The sequence below is a fragment of the Nuphar pumila genome, chromosome 6 (genome assembly GCF_984573655.1).
Source record: "Nuphar pumila chromosome 6, dmNupPumi1.hap1.1, whole genome shotgun sequence".
NCBI lineage: Eukaryota > Viridiplantae > Streptophyta > Magnoliopsida > Nymphaeales > Nymphaeaceae > Nuphar > Nuphar pumila.
Window position 1 is genome coordinate 10417237 of NC_143254.1, and position 20833 is coordinate 10438069.

Consider the following 20833-nt stretch of genomic DNA (forward strand, 5'->3'; position numbering starts at 1 on the left):
AACTAAGCTTAACTAATTCAAGAAATCAAGAAGTTGCTAAACCTAAAGATCAAGAAAACAATCAGCTGAACATGGCAAACTACTTAATTAATTAATTTATTCTAATATCAATAAATTAATAAAAATTAACAAGAACTAAATTAGGAAAATTAACTAATAAACTATGCTAATTGCCTAATCTGAATCAAGTCAAACTAATTATTAACCTATATGCAAGATAAAAAAATTTAACTAACTAATGAATGGCACATAATAGAGGATGGTGTACGCCATTCAAGATTAAACTAGCTACCAAACTATGAAATAATATGATCCTTAACTTACTCTACCTAATCTAAAATAAATGCACAAAACAAAAAGACTACACGGTTCAGCTATTACCATTCAGCAAGGAACTTAGCTTTAACAATATGATTGAAATAAAAACCAAAGAATAGTCACATGAATAATAACTATCACACTAAAAAGCTAATTTAGCCTACAGCCAAAACGTTAACCTATGCTAAAGAATAGACCCTTGACTCTGAACTACTAATTAAATCACATAAATATGGCTAACACTACTTATACCAACTATGATAATCTATACCCAAACTAACCTGTTAAGAGCAATCTAAAGCATTTAGCTAGAACAAAAAAATTATGTAAGCCAAACTAATCTGAACACATCAAAATAACTTTCTCAACTTGCCATTTAACTAATGCAAAATTAACGACACCCTAGCACTACCATCACGCCCATGGCTTCTGCAGTTTTTTATTATTCAGACTCAAATAGCTTCAATCACGCATAATGTGTGATTGACGATTCTGGTGTAGCACTGGTCAGATCTGCATCTGATGAAGCACTATAGCGTGAGCACATGAACCACTATGCTTGGATCCAGAACTCGTATGTTCTGTAACCCTGGTTTAGCCCCCAAAAAAAAAGATCAGATCTACGATTGCTAAGGTTAAAATTTAACAATTCATTAAAGTCGTTTTGATTCAAATCATGATTTGCGATTTAGAAAGCTCGTCTGATCTGCAGATCACACAATTTTCCATGATCCTTAGGAAACTTAATTTAGGCTAAACAGAAAGTGTGGCCTGGCTAATAGACGTTAATGTTGCACTTGCTAAACAGATTTCAGGGCAAAATGATAAGATGTTAAACAAAAAAAAATATTAAAAAAATAATTCTTAATCTACTATGTAGGTATAGATGGATGCAAAATATGAGATGCAAGTGAGATACATGGCTAACATGACCGATATTATCCTTTATGCAGAGAAAGAAAGAGTATATAATATGAATCTAATCTATGAAACAATCAGACATAAACTAATCTAACTACTAAATTACTGTGAGATGGGGAAGAAGAAGCTCACCTCCTGGATCGCCTCTGACGATATGGGTGTGGTTCTTCCCGACTGAAAGCAAGCTCTTCTCCGACGATGTATACAAGAAAAGTCAATGAAGAATGGGTTTAGAAGACAGACGAAATGAAGAATGAGAAGGGGAAGAAAAAGGAGAAATAGAATAAGAAGAGAAATCGGCTTTGGATGAAAAAGAAAAGAAAGGGAGAAGGGAAGTTGGAGGCAAGAAGCAAGGGAGGAGGGCGTGTTTTTCACGAAGGGAAAAGACTCCCCCCTATGCTGGAATGTTACTATTTAATCAGCCCTAGTTAGGTTAAAACTTCATTTTTCATAAAAAGTTTAAAAACTTTCGATAATTTCTAAAACAACTTTTTTATGAAAAATGTGTTTCAAAAGGCCTCAAAACTAGCTAAATTGTAATTATTAATTTCACCATAGCACAAGCATGATGTGATCAACTATCTCTACTTCAACAGAGCACTTGATAGTTTTTAATTTTCTTGTCATTGAACATTTATGCATTCGTTATTTCTTATGTTATGAATGATGAACATTATGAAAGAAAGTAAGTCATTGAAAAAGAATAAAAAAAAAATAGTCATGTTTCTCTGTGTGAATTCTTTATGCTTTCCCTCTAGAAAGTAATACCAATCAGACTCTGAATTGCGAGGTCCTAGATCAGGGTTTTACATTTATACCGAAGATAATATGGTAGCTTCACGAAGTCCTAGATCGGAGTTTTGCATTTATACCAAGGATAATATGGTGGCTAAGTGCCTCAAGGAGAAATATGTCTTACTTGGATGGCCATGGCAATGGATTCAAGACACTAGATGGAAGAATGACTAAGGGTTTTGGAAGGGTATTTCATTAGTTTTACCGATTTTATGGAGTTCATCAAAGGTGTACTTGGGAGATGGTTGTTCTACAAGATTTTGGTAGGATGTTTGGTCGCAGGACCAAGCTTTGAAGGTCCGCTTATCGAGTTTATTTCATGTCATAACCAGATCTAACAGTTCAGTTGCAACTATGTAGTCGGATAATGACGGTTGGTGTTTTAACTTTTGTAGATTTTCATTTGTTGTGGCTTTTTGTTAGTACCAAGATTTTCTTTCCCTCTCTCCCAATGTGATTCTTTAAAACCGAGAAGATAGAATCACTTGGAGACCCTCTTCAAATGGACAATTTTTTGTTAAGTCATGTTATAGAGACTTATGCTCCTGGCGCGGTATGCTATCTTCCAAAGGGGATTATTTGGGGGAGAGGTCTTTCACATAGGGGTTTTACATTTGCAAGTATGGATGGCTTAGGATCAGGGTGGATGCGGGGGACAAGGTCTCCACCCCTGCCCTGTCTAAAAATTTTGCCCTCCATGCCTGCCTTCATCCCCGCACGGGTTTTGATTTTAACCCCCATCTCTGCCTTCATCCCTGTTTCATATCCTTCATCCCCAGTCCAACAGGGCAAGGCGGGGCAGGTCCCCATTTCTCACCGGTCAACTGTCATCCCTAAAGGTATTTTAGTTATATTACTAACGAGGATCAAGGCGTAGTTGTTGTTGGTGTTGTTGTACTAACGGGGATCAAGGATGGTATGGGGCGGGGAGGGAGAAAGTGTAAGTCCATCCCCACTTTCATCCCCACACGGGTTTTGATTTTAACCTTCATCCCCATTTCATGTCCTCCATCCCTGGTCCAAACGGGTCGAGGCAGGGCAGGGCCCTGATTTTCCCGGGTTCACTGCCATCTCTATTTGCAAGGGGTTTTACATTTGCATGGTTAAGGTAAGAATTGATTTGAACCTAAAATTAATGGGCTTTCATCTAGCATGTGTAGGATGTGTGGTTTATGTGAGGAAATTACCAATCATCTTTTTAATGATTGTAAATTCATGACATCTACATCTTTATGTGTGAGAAGAGTGGGCCGAACGATTGCTCCCAACTACTCTATTAGGGAATCACTTTTGGCAAAAGAATTTCACCATAAAGGACCCAAATGGGTGTTTGTAAGGCGGTGCTGGCTGATGTTAGCATGGAGGACAGTTTGGCTTGAGAGGAATGAAAAGACTTTTAAAAGGACTCTACAAACAATTGAGCGTCGTTCTTGAGACGATTCAGTGGGAGCTTAGGCAGCGCTGTAAGTTTAAATGGCCAGATTCACACTTGAATTGGATTGACTTTCCAAGCCTTGCTTGTCCATGAATCTGTTTGTGTCGTTTATTTGTTTTTCTATTATGTATCTCTTGACATTCGGGTGACATATTTTTCCCTTGTTCTGCATTGTAATACTCTGTTTTAATGCCAATGTTATAAATTTTTTGGCTAAAAAAAAATGTGTACCTGTATAAACCACAAAAAGACTACTCTTTGACAATGCAAATTTACTAGTTGGTCAGATTCTTGACCTTCTAGCTACTCAAACAATTCAAACTTACCAAAATATGAGGTTGCTGCTTGTTTTGGACATAGCACCATGATGGGCCAACTAACAAAGGCATGATCTTGTCATAAGCTAGAGTCCCTCATGGATCAATCTACCAAACATAGCCAAGTGGAGATGGTGTGGGTGTTGGCCCACAAGATGATCATGTCCCTGGGATTTAAAATTGTAAGCCTACAGCTGGTCGATTCAATACTGCCTGCAAATCAAAATCCAAGATCTAAATTAAGATTTGCAAATTACGTACCATACAAAGAAAAAACATAAAGGCTAGATTTGGACCAAGGTTTCATGGATGGAGTGACTAAGAAAATCCAGACCAATAGTAACTTTCCAAGATACCTTCTTAAATGACTATGAGAATGAGAAATAAGAGAAAACACCAAGGCTGAGTGTAATATCCGATCTAGTTCCATCCTTGATCCCCTATCTAACTATCTTAAAGCTCCATTGAAGAGCTTTGTTGAGTCCCATAGTTCCCTCAAATGCTACAAAATGGACTCAGCTAATCCAACAATTTGGGGTTTGATGCACAGGTGGGATTTTGGGCAAAAGCTTAACAAGTGTCAAGTGGACAACTATCAGGAATTATTTTTCAAACTGGTCTATGGAATTGTTTTTTGTTGCAATGCCTCATCAGTTCATTCTCATCTTGCCCAAAAATGGTTGTCTGTTTGCTTAATTTTATTCCTTGTTAGTAAGGGAAGGACACTTATGGATTGTTTCTTTTTTATGGGTTCATGGATCAGTGAGCCACACCCTTTTTCGAGATGGCTAATTACCAGCGGTTCGACTTCAACAATGACGCATCATGTGCAGGTATCAACTGGCTGAGCCTGCCAAGAAGAACCCTAGCTATTGGCACAACTACCAGAGGCATTCTATTGCTTGCTCATACCCGGGAAATGGGGTTTGGGTTGGGTCAGGATATCCGGTACAAAGTGGACCCATTGACGGTCTTATTCATAATAAGGGCCTTTCTCATCCATCTACTTAAGAATGGAATGAGAGAACACCAAGAGTCATCCTACTAGCACCCTCTACCTATTTTTTGCATATCATCAAAACCAATTCATATAAATGCACAACCGAGTCTCCTACAAACAAAGTTTGTTTCTTTTGAATTTTTTTATTTTTTGAGGAGACAAGTTTTTTGATGAACTTACTTATAATTATGTTTCTAAAATTTTCCAAACCTAATCCAAGTATAAACCAACTGAAATTTAATGCAAATTAGCCTTTTGGAGCTTCTCTCAAAACCTTCTAAATGCCCAAACTTTTTTTTTTCTACAGGCAAGCTGGGGTTAAGCGGACCCCTACCAAAACAACAGCCGCCCCATGTGGCAGAGGGATTCGATCCTAAGCCTTCCGCTTGACACAGGACCCGGCTTACCACATGGGATACCACCTGTAAAAAAGATTTGGATCCTAAATCAGTTGCTTAGTCAATCCATGTTATTTGATCCTCTTAGATCAATCTTAGATTCTAACCTAAGTCATAATAAACTCAATTCAGAACTTAAGTTCAAACCAGTTAGATCCAATCCAAAATAAACCTCTGATATCTTATCTAATATCTACATCCAAAAGCAGCTAATTTCCATTTTAACTAATGCAAGCCTCTCCCGATCCCTGAGTGCAATCAAAACAAAAAACAGAAAAAACAAACGAACAAACAACTCATAGTCATTTAGACTGCAATCATGCTGTTTCTCAGGCTTGGAAACTGATAATCACCGATAAACAACTGATCAAGACTATAATGCTTAATGAGGGATATCTTGTGGGATTCGAAACCGAGAACATCGAGCTCCCCTCGGTTATGATAGATGTTCATTTGGTCGGATGCTTTAAAGGGTTGTTCACCAATGTTCATTTTCAGTTCCTATCAAAAAAACAAGTATAATATTTTTTCACGTTTTGAGAGTGAAGACAACAGTTCTTGCTTACAATGGTATCACAGCCTTAGTGCCTTACTCGCCTATGACTCTACGTAATTCCTCTCTCTGCTCCCTTGTTTTTATTTATAACTTTTGGCGACTTACGTAATTCTCATGGACCATATGATCATGGAATGAGAATGATTAGGGAGATGATGAATGCTTGGACTAGATATAAGAACAGAAGAATCACTATGAAACGGTGGTGGAGCTGGACTAGATGGGGATGAATCAGGAGATACTGAGGGAGCGGGGGGCAAGGTAGGGGATGGATGAGGATCAAGAGATGGTGAACTGAGTGGAGAAGGTGGATCAAACCCACTGTTCACAACAAGTACAAGAGACACATGAGAGGGGTCAAGGCCAAAGTTGAGTGACTGATATATGGATGGTGAAGACGAGGAAGGAGACATCACAAATGAGGAGGAGATGCTAAGTGTAATTGATAGGAAAATGCCCCACTGAGTTAAGTTTGAAGATGATAGGAGATGCGAGGTCGATGTGACCTGAGAACTATGAGAAGATGACTCATCAAAATAGACATGTCAAGATATATATGTGCAACCAGTTAGAAGATAAAAACAAAGGTAACCTTTATAACATGATACATAACCAAGAAACAGACACGATAACATTTTAGGCTAAAATTTCAACTTATTATAAGGTGTAAGGGATAACAAAGACAACCAAATACTCATAGTTGAGTTAAGTTTGCGGTGAAAGAGAAGCTCATACGATGTGCGGCATCTTAAAACTAGAGTTGGTAGTTGGTTAATGATGTAGGTGGCTATTCTGAATGCATCAATCCAATAGGCAGAGGCTAACTTTATACCACTAAGCATGCTAAGGTTGGTTTTAACTATGTGTATATTCTTGCGTTTGACAAGTTCGTTATATTTAGATGTATGATGACATAAGAAATGATGTAATATACCATGATTTCGAAGATAAATTTTGAACTCAGAACTTATGAATTCTTCACCATTGTCAGACTGAAAATATTTAATAGCAAAGCGAACTTGATTTTCAACAATATATATAAAAATTTTTAAGCAGTCAAACACTTGAGATTTCTTTTTCATGAAAAATAACTAGCAAAACCTTGAGTAATCATCAACTAATTGCAAATAATATCTGAAACTTTCTCAAGAATCCATAGGCGCAGGGCCCCAGACATCTGCATACAAGAGTTCTAGAGCCCGTGAACTGCTAGATTGGGAGTGACCAAAAGGTTGTTTATGAGTCTTTTCAATAAGACAATCAACACAGGTTTTTATTTGCTTATTTTTATCAAAAGAAATAAGCTAGATTTAAGGAATGACACAATTGTCTTGTTGGCATGTTCAAGTCGTTGATGCTATGTATTAAAAGATTTGTACTTTCTCGCATATGTTGCCATCAATGAAGAATCACTGCTTGCCTTGATTGGATATAGGCCCACACCAATTTTCAGCCTCTGAAGTCAAATCTTGCCTATCTAATTACTCTTAACAATAAAGGGAGATGGAGTAAATTTAAAAATACAATCATTATCCATAGTAAATTGACCAACAAATAATAAGTTGTTTGTGATGGCAGGAACATGGAGGACATTCTTTACTATATAAATTGAGATCCTCTAGATGAAAGAACCATGTCTTCTATATGATAAATAGGTACAGTCTTACAGTTTCCTATCATGATGGACTCACTCCCTTGATATGAGAATTTATTTGCAAAATTCTGCTCATTTATTGTCAGATGATTAGTAGCACTCGTATCTAGGTACCAATAGTTGTCCCCACTCTATTGCATGAACATAGCCGAAAAAACCTTTGGAATGTCTCAACAATCTTTTACAAAAAGATCGTGCTTGTTGTAGTATTAAACAGTTGCAGGTAGTTGTTGATTTGAGTTACCTTGAATGAAGTTGTTGTTTGATAAAGAATTGTGTATGTGTCCCCTTTCTTGATTCTAGTGACCTCTATAAGGACCACGTCCTCGATCTCTACCTCGAGTGGCATAAAAGATAGTTTGGGTTGATTCTTGAGGTTCGGATGGTTTTGAGTGAAACAAGAGTACTCGCTTTTCTTGATTTATAAGAAGATCATATAGATTAGCAAAGTCATGAATAGAAGAGTCAATTGTAACAGATGTTACAAAGCTTTCATACTCAATGGGCAGCCCATTAAGAGTTGTCTGAATGAGATTCATGTCATCAACAGGATGACGTGAGGCAACCAACAAATCAAATAAAAATCTATTTTTGTCGAGATATGCCGACATGTTCATTGATTCTTTCTTGATAAAAGTTAACTCTATATTCAACATCATGATTTGTAATGGTGACTGCGAATCATAGGCTTTCTCCAGCACTATCTAAGCATCACGGGTAGACTTAGATCTCATGATTTGTCTAGGGACCACTTTCAAGATGGTAGTTTTGATCCAGCTTAGAGCCAACTAGTCAGATTTTTGTCATGTGTGATAGCCAGGATTGACTATCTTCCTTCCTTACTTGTTGGTGACAAATTCGATGGGTTGAGAAGATGACCTATCAACAAACCCTAAGAGGTCTTGACTCACCATGATTCACTTCAGCTGTGAACGCCAGAGAAGATAGTTTTCTCGATTGAGTTTAAACAAAACTAGACTTGCCACCACATTCCAATGATGTAGTGGGTATCATTGAGACGAACGAGTTTGATGAATTGGACGCCATTGATTTGCTCTTTGAAAAAGATGGCTCTGATACCATGAAAGAGGAACAACAATGTTTGAGAAATGCACACACTCACTCTATCATGAGATGTGGGTTTGATTCTTATTAAAGGAAATTACACGATAAATATATTTGTGGTTTTTCTATCACTTAGCCCTACACAATTTTAAGAAGATAATTTACATAGAGATACAAGATAACAAACAGTCAATACATTTGGCTGACCGAACATAAGATTTGAGGAGTCTTTATCGTGAGATAATAACAGTCATTTGGCTGCCAGTTACATTTGTCGATTTTTGTGGAATAGAGAATCGGCAAATGCTTTGCTGAATAATGATCATTCGTGATCCTTTGAATACAAGATTTGAGGAGTCTTTATCGTGAGATAATAACAGTCAGTTCGCTGCCAGCTACATTTGCTGATTTCTGTGGAACAGAGAATCGGCAAATGCTTTGGTGAATAACGATCATCCGTGATCCTCTGAGTGTAACTCTAGGGAGTCACTATTTATCTTAACAGTTTGGACTGTGGCAGAGATTAGGATCCAACATGCAGGACGCGCTGATAAGATGGAATCACTTGAAGTTTTCAAATGAAACTCTGAAGCTCAAGCTCAGATGGATTGTTGATTTCCAACTAATGGTGCCGAAAGTATGAAAAAATAGAAACATCATTTTTTAAGGAAAAAACATCATGGTTAATAGAGTTGTTTCGGAGATGCTCTCTATAGTTCATGAAGGTATTATGAATATTCTAAAGGTCATATATCACCCAATTAAGTTAAATTCGTTATATTGTGATAAATAGAGACCCCCTCCGACTGGTTGGGTTGATCTCTCAATCTATAGTCACTACTCTCTAAGATGGGCAGTTGGGTGTGCATTGAGAGACAACTATGGGGTTTTCATCAAAGGAGTGTGCTTAATTAGACCATGAAATCCTAAAGTCAGGGAATGAGATGGTGGATAGAGATTATTGACAATGTTGAAGCAGCGGATTGGATTATCGAGGAAGGATGCTTGTGCGGTTTTGAGAGCTATAGAAGGTAAAAATGCAGTGGCCAGGTTCCTGAGTTTGTTTGTTAGGGATTGTCTTCTTTGCACATATTCAGATGTGCATGGGTCCCTAAATAATGTAATTACATTCCTAGAATGTTAGCAAAGTTAGGACTCTTGCACTGATGTATGCTGGAAGGATAAACCACTAGACTGGTCCCTTTTCGAATCATGAATTTAGTAATTGTAATATCATTGTAATCTGATCGGGGTCCATCTAATATATATATATATATATATATATATATATATATATATATATATATATATATATATATATATATATATATATATATATATATATATATATAAATATATAATTTATAAATATACAAAATTTGAAACGAGCCGAAACAAGCTTGCCATGTGCGTGCTGGGTTTAGGTAAGGTGCTTGGCTCATTTACCTAAACGAGCTGGCTCACCTAGCTCAATTCACTAGCTAAGACGAGTCAAATGGCAAGCTGCTTATCTCGTTTCCCAGCCCTAAATGAAAGAAAGCAAAGAATTGTCTAAATTCTTTAAATCAACACAAGCAAGATTGTCATCCTCATGTTCATCTTTGCAAGTGCTATCAAGAACACTCATGGAAGGCGAATGAAGCATGGGACTTCCTGACATGGCAGTTTTCATTCCTCTCAAAAAAACATTGTGGTTTTCATGATTATGCCTGCCATGGGAGGCACTGGAGTTCATCACAAATGTCATTTTTGTTGAGATCCTCTTTTCAACAAAAGATGATACTCTCTCTGCATGATTAACAAAGAGGTATCCTACATATCTTTCCTTGTATAGTTATCTTGGATTTGCTCCTTTTCGCTTTCGTGTTCCTCTGGCTTTGGCTCTTATTCTTGTTACCAGAAATCCTTACAGGAGCAGCAACCATTCCTGAAATGGTGAAACCGAATTCTATCCCTGATGATTATCTCACGCCTATAGATCTTTGATATGAGTTTCATCGAACTATGGCAATCTTCACACGAGCGTAGATTCTTCACAATTAGAATTCTGTCATCTGGATTCGTACCAATCAATCCAAAAGCAATGGCCAACTTTTCACTATGGTGGTATAATGATGAAACCTTCTCCTCATTCTCTATATCAAGCAAGACTTCTAAGACTTTTGGATGGTGTCCTTCTAGCCTTAACCTCTCGGCTATTTCATCCCATTTTGCGTATATTTTTTCTGCTTCTGGATGTTCAGAATCACCTGCTAGAAACTCATGTATTGTGCCATTCACTTCTATCATGCTTGTTCCTGGTGGTTTCTCGATCTTGCGGTCCTTCATGAGCTTCCTCACTCTTGCCTTCTCTTGCCATTTTCTGGCTGATGTATAAAGATTGCAGAGAAGAACATAGTTTCCGCTATCATCTGATTCATGAGTAAGAAGTTTCTGCTTCATCAATCGTTCTGCTCGGCTTATATCACCATGGATTTTAAAGCCCCAGATAAGGGTGCGCCATAGAACTGCATCTGGCACGATGGGCATAGCTTCAATGAGATTCTCTGCTTCTTCAAGTTGCCCAGCTCGTGCTAGGAGGTCAACAACGCATCCATAGTGCTGAATTGCCGGAGTCATGCCGTAATTAGCCTCCATACTTTTGAAAATGTTTAGTCCTTCACTAATAAATCCAGCATTTCGGCAAGCTGCTAGGACTGCAGTGAATGTCATCTCATCCGGTTTTATGCCAAGGCTTTGCATTCTCGCAAAATGTTCTAGTGCGTTTTCGCATAGCCCATGGCTAGCAAGGCCAGCAATCATGGCAGTCCATGAGAAAACATCTCCCTGAGGTGATCCATCAAACACTTCTGCAGCTATATCTATATGCCCACATTTCGCATACATATCAATCAACGCGGTGATGATTTTCGCATTCGAGTGAAATCTCTTCTCTCTGATAATCTCATGAAGCTTCTGTCCAATACTCAATGCACCTGAATCAGCACACGCCCTGAGAACAGCCAACACTGTCGCCTCATTTGGTTCTACACCATCAGCCTTCAATTGCTTAAGCAGACGCAGAGCTTCAACTGGACGGCCATGATCGACATAGCCACTGATGATGGACGTCCAAGAGACCACATCCCTCTCAGGCATTTCAACAAACACTTGGTGTGCAGTACCCAATTCTCTCCCACTAGAGTACATATGCACAAGAGAATTCTGAACATAGCAATCCCATGCCAAACCAGCCTTACAGACGATGCCATGAATCTGTTTCCCTTCACTGGTCGCACGCAGACGGCCGCAAGCTTTCAGCAGAAAAGTGTAGGTGAAGTGGTCAGGCTGTACCCCTTGTTCCCTCATGGCACAGAACAGGAGGATGGATTTCTGTGGGGTGTTGCTTCTTGCATAGCCCCTGATCATTGCATTCCATAGGTAGGTACTTGGGAAATTCTTGGATCTGAAAATTGAGTGGGCATAGTGGATGTCTCCACAGTTAGAGAGTGCAGTGAAGTTCAGAAGCTTAGTGAGAGCAAGGGTGTTGCATTCTGTGCCAGTTTTGACAATGTGGGCGTGGATTTGGTGGGCATGGCTCATAGAGGTGACCTCCATTTGTGGGGATAGAATGGAGGGTGGTGTCATCATTTGTCCCAATTTGCTTTTATTCTCTACTCCCTCCACTCTCTTTGATCACCATGTAAAATATCCTTGCTTCCTGTTTCAGGCATCATCAATGTGTGGTCTGTGGTTGTGGTGTGATATAAGACTGACCATCCTTACAGCCTTACAAGGCGACAACAACAACCCCACTATGAAATTACAGAAAAAAAGTAAATGATGGCTTATTGGGTACAATCTTCTAAATTAATTTGAACTTACAAAATCTCCAGAATTCTGGACGCTTGTAGAGAGCAAGATCTGCAGGTCCTCATCGGATTCCTCCAGTTTCCTGTTTTGGAGTGCTATTATTGTGCGTTTTGTGTGCAAGATTGTCCTCGCGTCATACATTTTTAAAATTTTTATGGATTCATATCGTCTATATGAGTAACATATACGCGTATCCACGTCTACGTGGCATAGATTTTGAATAAGATACTATAATTGAATATACAATTTACTTATAAAGAAACGAGAGTTTTAGGAAATCTTCACCGCTCATAATCTAGGATTGATGCTGCTAAGTTTTCACATCAGGGTTAAGGGTGTATTTGATGGGTTGTCCAAGATTGAACGGAACAACAAAACATAATAGAAAGTGTTTGTTTTGACTTGACAAAAAATTGTGATCTTTGTGTTCAGTTTTTACGCTATGCAGACAATTTCAACACATAGGAATAATGGATCAGATAAAAAAAAATTGGATGGTATGACTCGATCAGTCCACTATATGAGTGTTTTAACATGTTTATTATGGATTTCAATTCAGTTTTGGATATAGATTTCAAATTGGATCTAAAAATACAAAAATATTTAAAGTTTAAATAATTTAAAAAATAAAAATATATATAAATACTTTAATTGATATCATATTAGATCTAATTATGAAAGTTTATCAAAAAAATATAGGTTTTATCCTTAAATATGAATCTCAAACTGAGTTTAAATTTTGGATAATTTAAAAAAAAGATAAGAATTCATATTTGTACAAATGTGAAAACTACAAATAAATTATAAAACTTTAAAACATACAAATAAAACAAATCATAAAACCCTAAATTACAAGAAAATAAATCATAAAATTAAAAATAAAAAAAAACTATAATTCAAACCCATTAAAAATTAAAAAATAATTTTAATCAAATACAAAAAAACTCTAATCAAATTAACTATAAAAAATTCTAATTAAAAAATAATTCAAAATTTTAATAAAAAAAACTAATCAAATTTTACATTAATTTATGAAGAAGGCAGTGAAGGGACAATCTCCGATGGTGTGGCAAGTGTGGGTTCCAGTAGCATGCAAGCAAGGAAATGAAAGGGCTAAGATGATACTATATTATTTTTGTCCAGCGGCCATGGAGTTTGACACATAATGTAACACGTGGCCTTTTTCTTGGATCTAATGTAACGGGGGGTGGGGGCGGGGGACAAGGTCTCTACCCCCGCCCCATTTCAAAATCCGAACCTTCAACCCCGCATTCATCCCCGCACGGTGATGGATTTCAACCTCCACCCCCGCCTCCATCCCCGTTTCATGTCCTCCAGCCCTGATCCAAACGGGGGCGAGGTGGGGCGGGGCCCGTTTCCCCTTAGTCTATAGTCATCCCTTCAAGGATTGGGGATGGGGCGGGGTGGGGCGGGGTGGGACTAGGCGGGGATTGGGACGGGGATGGGGCGGGACAGGGAAAAGCTTAAGTCCATCCCCGCCTCCATCGCCATTTCATGCCCTTCATCCCCGGTCCAAACGGGGTGAGGCAGGGCGGAGCCCCGTTGTCCCCCAGTCCACTGCCATCCCTAGTTGCATGTGTTATGGTTGTGGCCATAAAAAGGGGAGGAGGCTGGAAGGTTTGCAGGGAGTGCACAGCCAGCTGGACATAGATAGACAGTACTAGAGGTGCTTAAGCGAGTGTGAAAATTGAGATCTCTTGATGGTTGATTCCAAGCAAGTTTGGACTTCATAGCATGTTTGCTTTGAGAACAACATAATCCCTCTGTGGTGACGGTTTGGTTGACTATCTTTCAGTTGTTTTGACTACTATTTTCTTTTCAATGAGATGTTGGATGGATACACGTTTACAAGAACACTGCTCTTGTGGGTAGGGATGGCAGTGGACCGGGGTGCGGGTGGGGGACAAGGTCTTCACTTTGCTTCATCTCAAAATTTCTTTCTTCATCCTCACCTTCATTCTTGCATGGGTTTTAATTTTAACTTTCATCCTCGCCTCCATCTCTATTTCATGTCCTCCATTCCCGGTCTAAACATGGCGAGGCGGGTGGGACCTTATTTTTTTGGGTCCACTGCCATCCCTAAAAGCATTTTAGTTATTTTACTAACAAAGATTAAGTGTTTACCTCCTTCACATGAAGTATGCCTACATGTTTCTTTACTGACACACACTATGAAAAAAACATGCAATACCAAAATCATCATCAATGAACGAACATAAAGTTTACAAATAAAAGGAGACAACTTTTTTTCAATTGACTTCCTAATTTGGATTTGAGTTAATATTAGACAGACACTAAGATGAGTTTTCACATGACCTACATTTGAATATAAGCAGTTAGCTTGATAATTCCATGCAAAGGGTGAAGAAAAGGTACCTGACATTGCCAAGGATTATAAAGAAAAGGAGAAGGAAACATATAAACTTTTTCTTTACTAATAGTTTTTCTTGTAATACTAACCTCCCTGGGGGCAGGGGTGGGGAAAAGAGTAAGTTCATCTCCACCTCCATTCTCGCATGGGTTTTGATTTTAACCTTCATCCCCGCCTCCATCCTCGTTTCATGTCCTCTATCCAAACGGTGAGAGGCAGAGAGGTTCCCCGTTTTTTCTCAATCCACTGCCACCTCTACTTGTGGGCTTTTATGTTTATGTTGGTCAGGAGTATCAAAGAACTGGTTTAGTCTGACCAAAGTTAGATGTATAAGCTTTTGACATCCTAATTTTGCTGGACAGCCTTGAATGGGGCTGACCCACTTGATGAAGGCAATTGAATAAGGCTGTTTAGAAGAAATTTTTGGATGATAATGCAGGAAAGTGGCCTATCAAGGAAGCTCATGAGGTGGGCACATTTGGGATTGCGTTGTGCTGAATTCAGGCAAAAGGCTAGACCAGATCTAAAGGATGAGGTTCTTCCAGCGCTGGTGAGATTGAAGAAGGTTGCTGATCTTGAAAACACTCAATACTGGAAGTACATGGTCCTGCAAGTCCTTTTCTTTGCCCAGTACTTCAGGTTAGAACCCTACTTTCTAGTGTATATTCTGTTTATGTTTAAGATCTTCATGTTTATCATTTGGCTGCAACTGTATAGTTCACTAGTTCTTTTTTAAAATGTGCATTTATGTTGCTTCTTGATATTCTCGTATGTGTGTGTCCATGTCAGTTTATGTGCGATATGTTTCAGTTTGAGTTGATAGGCAGCTGGTGTTTGCTTGATTTATTCTATAAATGGGTATGGGCCTAAAAAATGGTGACCGGCATAACATTCAGATCCAATGTTGTCAATATCGGTTTCGGACTTGAATTGAATAGAATCGGCCGACTCAGACTCGAATCAAATCAAGTTGAATCGGTCATGTTTACTAAAATATTTTTTGGAAATATTAAAAATCGGGGGAGGAGAGGGCTGAGTAGACCCTTTTGGAAATATTAATTTTTTTTATTTGTGCTTTTAATATCTAGTCAATTAAGAATCATAGGACTGCACCTATTCTTTACAAAAGGACAAGATTTAGTTTGAAGGAGGATGTTCGAAATTAGAACGACATGGTCAATATCAGACTATGGACCAAGATAAGTGCCAAGACCTAATCCAATTTCAGATTCCTTTCAACCAGAATAGTATGGATCTGTAAGAATGATTTGGTTTGTTTGTGGGTGTAGATGTGGCTGGGCAACACCAGTTCCAACCCATTTGCTGACTTCGTTCTTACTGTATCCAAAGATAATTATGGGTCCCGGTTTCGTCTGGATCCTGACTCATCTGAGTCCTAGCTGACCTGGATTCTCTGGGAGCTTATATTAGGCCCACAGAGCGAGTTGCATCACCTCATGTTGATTCAGGTTAAGATAGGGATCCAATCACCTAATGCAAAATTATCTGGCAAAGTATCCTTAGGAGTCCACAGCACTCTACACACATGGCTAGGTGGGTCGACTTAAACCATTCAAGTTGAAAAAATGTCACAAGTTCGATATCCAAGTGTTGGAGGAGCCAAGTGTTGGAGAAGTGTGGAGCCTGTATCCTACTTAAATATAAATTCTTAATTTTTGCAGATCCAAACTACCTTGGTGATCATTGGGGGTATTTAAATTAGAAGATAACAGGGTCCAATATCCGAAGTGCATGTTTTGTTTTTCAAGGCCTAAGCCAGCAAGAAATTATCCCGAATCAGAGAACGCTCATAGGAGTTTTTACACTGTGGACATTGAAACAGAGTTAACGGTCGGCATGGCATCTCTCAGCATGTGTCACATCTGAACCATAATAATATTGATGGCTATCCTAGTCCACATCATTCATTGGATCATCTAAGATTCATATTATTTTAGGTCGTTGTAATGGTATACCATTTACATCGGTTACCAAGATAAAAAAAGAAGCAAAGTACCATTGGGAGTCTTTGTGGATGCTTTAATCTTCCAAACAACCATGTGAATGGCATATATAATCTTTAGTAATGCACAACAGTACTAATGGCAAGATGACTCGAACTCACTGTTGGTGAAATGACTTGGCACACAAACGAAACAATTGGTGGCAAAGTCTTTGCGGATGCTTTATTTTTTCCTACTGTGTGTGTGTGTGTGTGTGTGTGTGTGTGAAGAATACAAGAAAAGCCACATAAATTTGGCAAGAAATAAAGAGTATAGTTAAACTCCATTAGGGTATCCATCTACCATGGAAGGTGAATGCACCGACCCTTGTTTACTTCCTCTTTCACTCCTGCTATTGTCTGCGAACTTCAAGCTGTCTTCATGGTAGCCCTTTTCCTTCTCTCGAGCATTCCATTCCTTCAAGTAGTAGTCCTGCTCGGTCGAACCGGGCTTGGAGGACGGTCCACAGAGCATCCCACCCCACTGTGGGAAGTAGATGAGGTGCTGTGGGAGTGTGCAAGCAATAATCATCACCCCCATCCAGGTGATCCCTTTCGCCGTCGAAAAATGGGAGCCACTGAAGAATATCCACTGCGTTACGACCGAACCCACGTTTCCTCCACTTCCAGTCATCCCCGATATGATCCCAAGAGACCTGAAAAAACATGGTTGCAGCCAAACGAGCTGGTTATGGTAAATTGACCCAGACTCCATGCTTTCAAGCTTAGGGTTGGGAAACGAAACAAGCAGCTTGTTCGGCTTGTGGAAACCTCAGCTTAGCTCATAAATTGGGCTTGGCCAGCCAAGACTCGAACATACCAACTAGCTAGGTCTACAAGGAGCTTGGTTAGATAGTGAGCGACTTATATGCAGAAAATCTCAGGCACCATAATTAAGGCCATGACAAAAGCCGAAACGCAGTGTACCCAATGTTTGAGTATAAAAAAATACAAGAGGGAATAAAGCCAAGAATTTCAAGACAAGCTGACGAGGGTCATTAAGTTGAAACCAAGGCTTGACATTTTCAATGTGAATCCTTGGAAATTTCCAAGGACTTGCAACTTGATTCCGGTCCTACCTATTACATCACGACAATCCTTGAACCAATTATTCATGTTTGGAGAATGTACAGAAATTCAATGCCTCGGGGGTGGGGGGGAGACATTTTCACACCAAAATCTCCAGTGCACATCAGGTGCAATCACATTGTACACTTTGACGGTGCCGCTACACATGACTACCTTCCATCAATGGATACAGCCTTTGGTGCGCAACCGAAGATGAAGATAAGATCAGGTGCAGCAGCACACTAAAGTGTGCAATGCGATTGCACCCGATGTGTCGTCCAAAATCTCCGAGACCAAATCATTAATTAAAGATTAGGTGTACAGTCACATTGCACCCAAAAAAAAACAAAGAAAAAAAGTGACGTCTCATCTTACTGCACCATGGCGTTGGTGCGCCCCGCAAAAATGTCAAGAATTGATAGGTGTAGCGCGGTTTGTGGTGCATCACATTCTTTGTGGGATGTGATTGCACCTGAGCATGAGCATGTGCCACTCTTTCTCATGCAACGACGCCGCTCTGATTCAGCGGCCCCTAGTCTACCATCTGAATCAGAATCGAACAGGTGTCATTGAGCCAAGTGAAGCAGCACTTTATTTTTGTTCGAGCCGCATCCAGCCACTTTGAACGGATTAAGGACCCAAAATACCTCCCAAAAATATTCCCCTGTTTTTGTAAATGAAAGAAAAAAAAAGGTGGGGGGGGGGGGGGGGGGGGGAGGGGCAGAGCAGTAGCACCGACCTGCGTGAGACGAAGGGCACAACGCCGAAAGTCAGGCCGCAAGCGGCCTGAACGAACATAGAGAAGACGAACATCACCACGATGGCGCCGGACAAGGTGTTCATCGTCCCCAGGAGAACGCAGAGAAGCCCACCCGCCGTCTGCACTGCCCACAATGCCCAGAGCCTCCCCCTCATCCCGTACCTCTTGGCCATCCAATCGGAGAGCATCCCCCCGAAGGGCCTCGAGAACAGATTGGCCAGCCCGAAGCTGGCGGCAACCAAGCCGGCCGTGTTCAGCTGCAGATCGAACCGATCGTAGAAGTACTGCGCTACGATGTTGTCCACCGTCAGCTCCACGCCGAAGCAGTAGCCGTACGTCAGCGCCAGTATCCACGCCCTGTAGTTGGTGGAGGCGTGGTAGATGACCTTGGGAAGGCTGTCATCGACCTTCTTCCCCTTCTTCTTGAGATGCCCATAGTTGCCATCCGGGAGGTCCTGGCCGAACATCAGGATGGACATTGCGGTCAGGTACTGGAACAGCGCAGGGACGAAGAAGGCGACCCTCCAGGCGGTGAAGGACGTCACGCCGATGGCCTTGTGGATGAGATCGTAGACCAAGGGCATCAGCAGCTGCGTCGCGCCGCCGCCGAGATTTCCCCAGCCGGCCGCGAAGCCGTTGGCGTGGCCGACGACTCGAGTGCTGAACATGGAGCTCATCCAGAACTGGCAGGAGACAAAGCTCCCGAGGGAGATACCTATGATGAAGCGCACGGCGACGAAGGACCCCGGGGAGTCGATGAGGGCAGCACAGAAGATGGCGGGGCAGGTGAGGATGCAGAGGGTGGCACAGGAGCGGCGGGGGCCGATGAGATCGCAGAGGGCGCCCATGACGAGCCGAGAGGCTATGGCGCCGGAGACGGAGGCGATGGCCGCGTTGTTGATGTCGACGGCGGTGAGGTCGAGGTTGTCTCGGATGATGGGCATGAGGGGAGGGGCGGCGAAGGTGGAGAAGAAGCAGGCGAAGAAGGAGAGCCAGGAGAGGTGGAAGCAGCTCATGTGAGGCTTGGAAAAGGAGAAGATTTTGAACACGGTGGCCTTGTTTTCTGAGTCCACTGGAAGGGAGAAGGGAGAAGAAAGAGGGGGGATTGCCTCCTTGTTGGTGGTGACTGCTGCTTCTTCTTCTTCAGCCATGGCTAAGGATTGAATTTGATGCAGAGAAACTGTCCCCAAGTACTTCAAGGGGGGAGAGACCCTCTCTAATTGAAAGGGTATCTCAATCTCTCATCCTATTCAATTGATGGGTCCGTTTCTTTCTTGCATGAGACAAAGCGGAAGCCCAACCGCCTATTTATAGGCGTCCAGAGTCTGTCTGGAAGTGGTGGCGTGGGTAATGGTAATACACACATGTAAGCATATTTTATTATTAAACCCCTAGGGCCAGCTTCTCTCTTTTTCTCTTTCTATGACCTCACTCCTTTTTTCTTGATATATATATAGTCAAGCTGGGGGTGAGGGAGACCCCTACCATATATCTTGAGTCCCAGAACCGAGAGAGGGTTGTGTATGTTCGCCCCCGATGATTCACTGAATCCCACGTCTGTGTTCGGGGCTTTGAATGAGCACCATGTATACAAGCACATGGGGCTCATATTCCCGTCTATGTTGACATAACTTTGCATCGGACTCTGGTGTTATTGCAAAGACTTAAGTACCCTTTATTGCTATTTTTTTCATAAAGTGATGGTTTGAGAAAATGACAAAAATGCCTTTCATTCAAAAAAAAACAAATAATTCAAAAAAAGGACAAACATGTCCTCCATCCAGAAAGTCGAGGATGATGTTGACTCTTCAAAGTCTTCTTCTTTTTCTGTTCAAAAAAAAGACAAACATGTTTTCTTCTTCTTTCTCCGTAAAACACTGTAAAACTCTTTCTCTCTCTAGAGAAGAAACATGTTCATCTCGTTCCGGTGACGGGTATTCTACGAAATGTAAATTCCCCCTTCTGTAAGGGCAAAAGGCCATGAACACGTTGGGAGGAGCCCTCAGACCCCTCTTCTGTAAGGGTAAAAGCTCTGAATCAGACTCCATAACTCTTCAAGTTGAATGATGCTACCCACACTGGGAGGAGCTCTCAGACCCCCCTTTCTGTAAGGGTAAAAACTCTAAATCAGACTTCACAACTCTTCAACTACAGGGAACGAGATGAACACCCGTCACCGGAACGACGGCTCCGCTGAGACCTCCTCGCTAGGGAGAAGAAGACGACGTGGTGGAGCTTCTGCTGGCCATCCTCAGCGCGACTGCACCGACTGGGTTGCTGTCGAGGAGGAGGGCGAGAAC

The 20833-nt window shown here is 40.7% G+C and overlaps 1 protein-coding gene and 1 pseudogene across 1 annotated transcript; both read right to left on the bottom strand.

Annotated features, from left to right (window-relative positions):
* Window positions 1–10352: 10352 nt before the first annotated feature.
* On the bottom strand, window positions 10353–12056 carry LOC149833924 (pentatricopeptide repeat-containing protein At4g21065 pseudogene; annotated as a pseudogene).
* Window positions 12057–16749: 4693 nt separating this feature from the next.
* Window positions 16750–19813, bottom strand: LOC149833925 (high affinity nitrate transporter 2.5-like). Its single transcript, XM_090009900.1, has 2 exons — window positions 18513–19813; window positions 16750–17361 (listed from the first exon to the last, which is right to left on the bottom strand). The coding sequence occupies exons 1-2, from the start codon at window positions 19682–19684 to the stop codon at window positions 16983–16985; spliced, it is 1551 nt and encodes a 516-aa protein (XP_089866026.1). The 5' UTR covers window positions 19685–19813; the 3' UTR covers window positions 16750–16982.
* Window positions 19814–20833: the final 1020 nt, after the last annotated feature.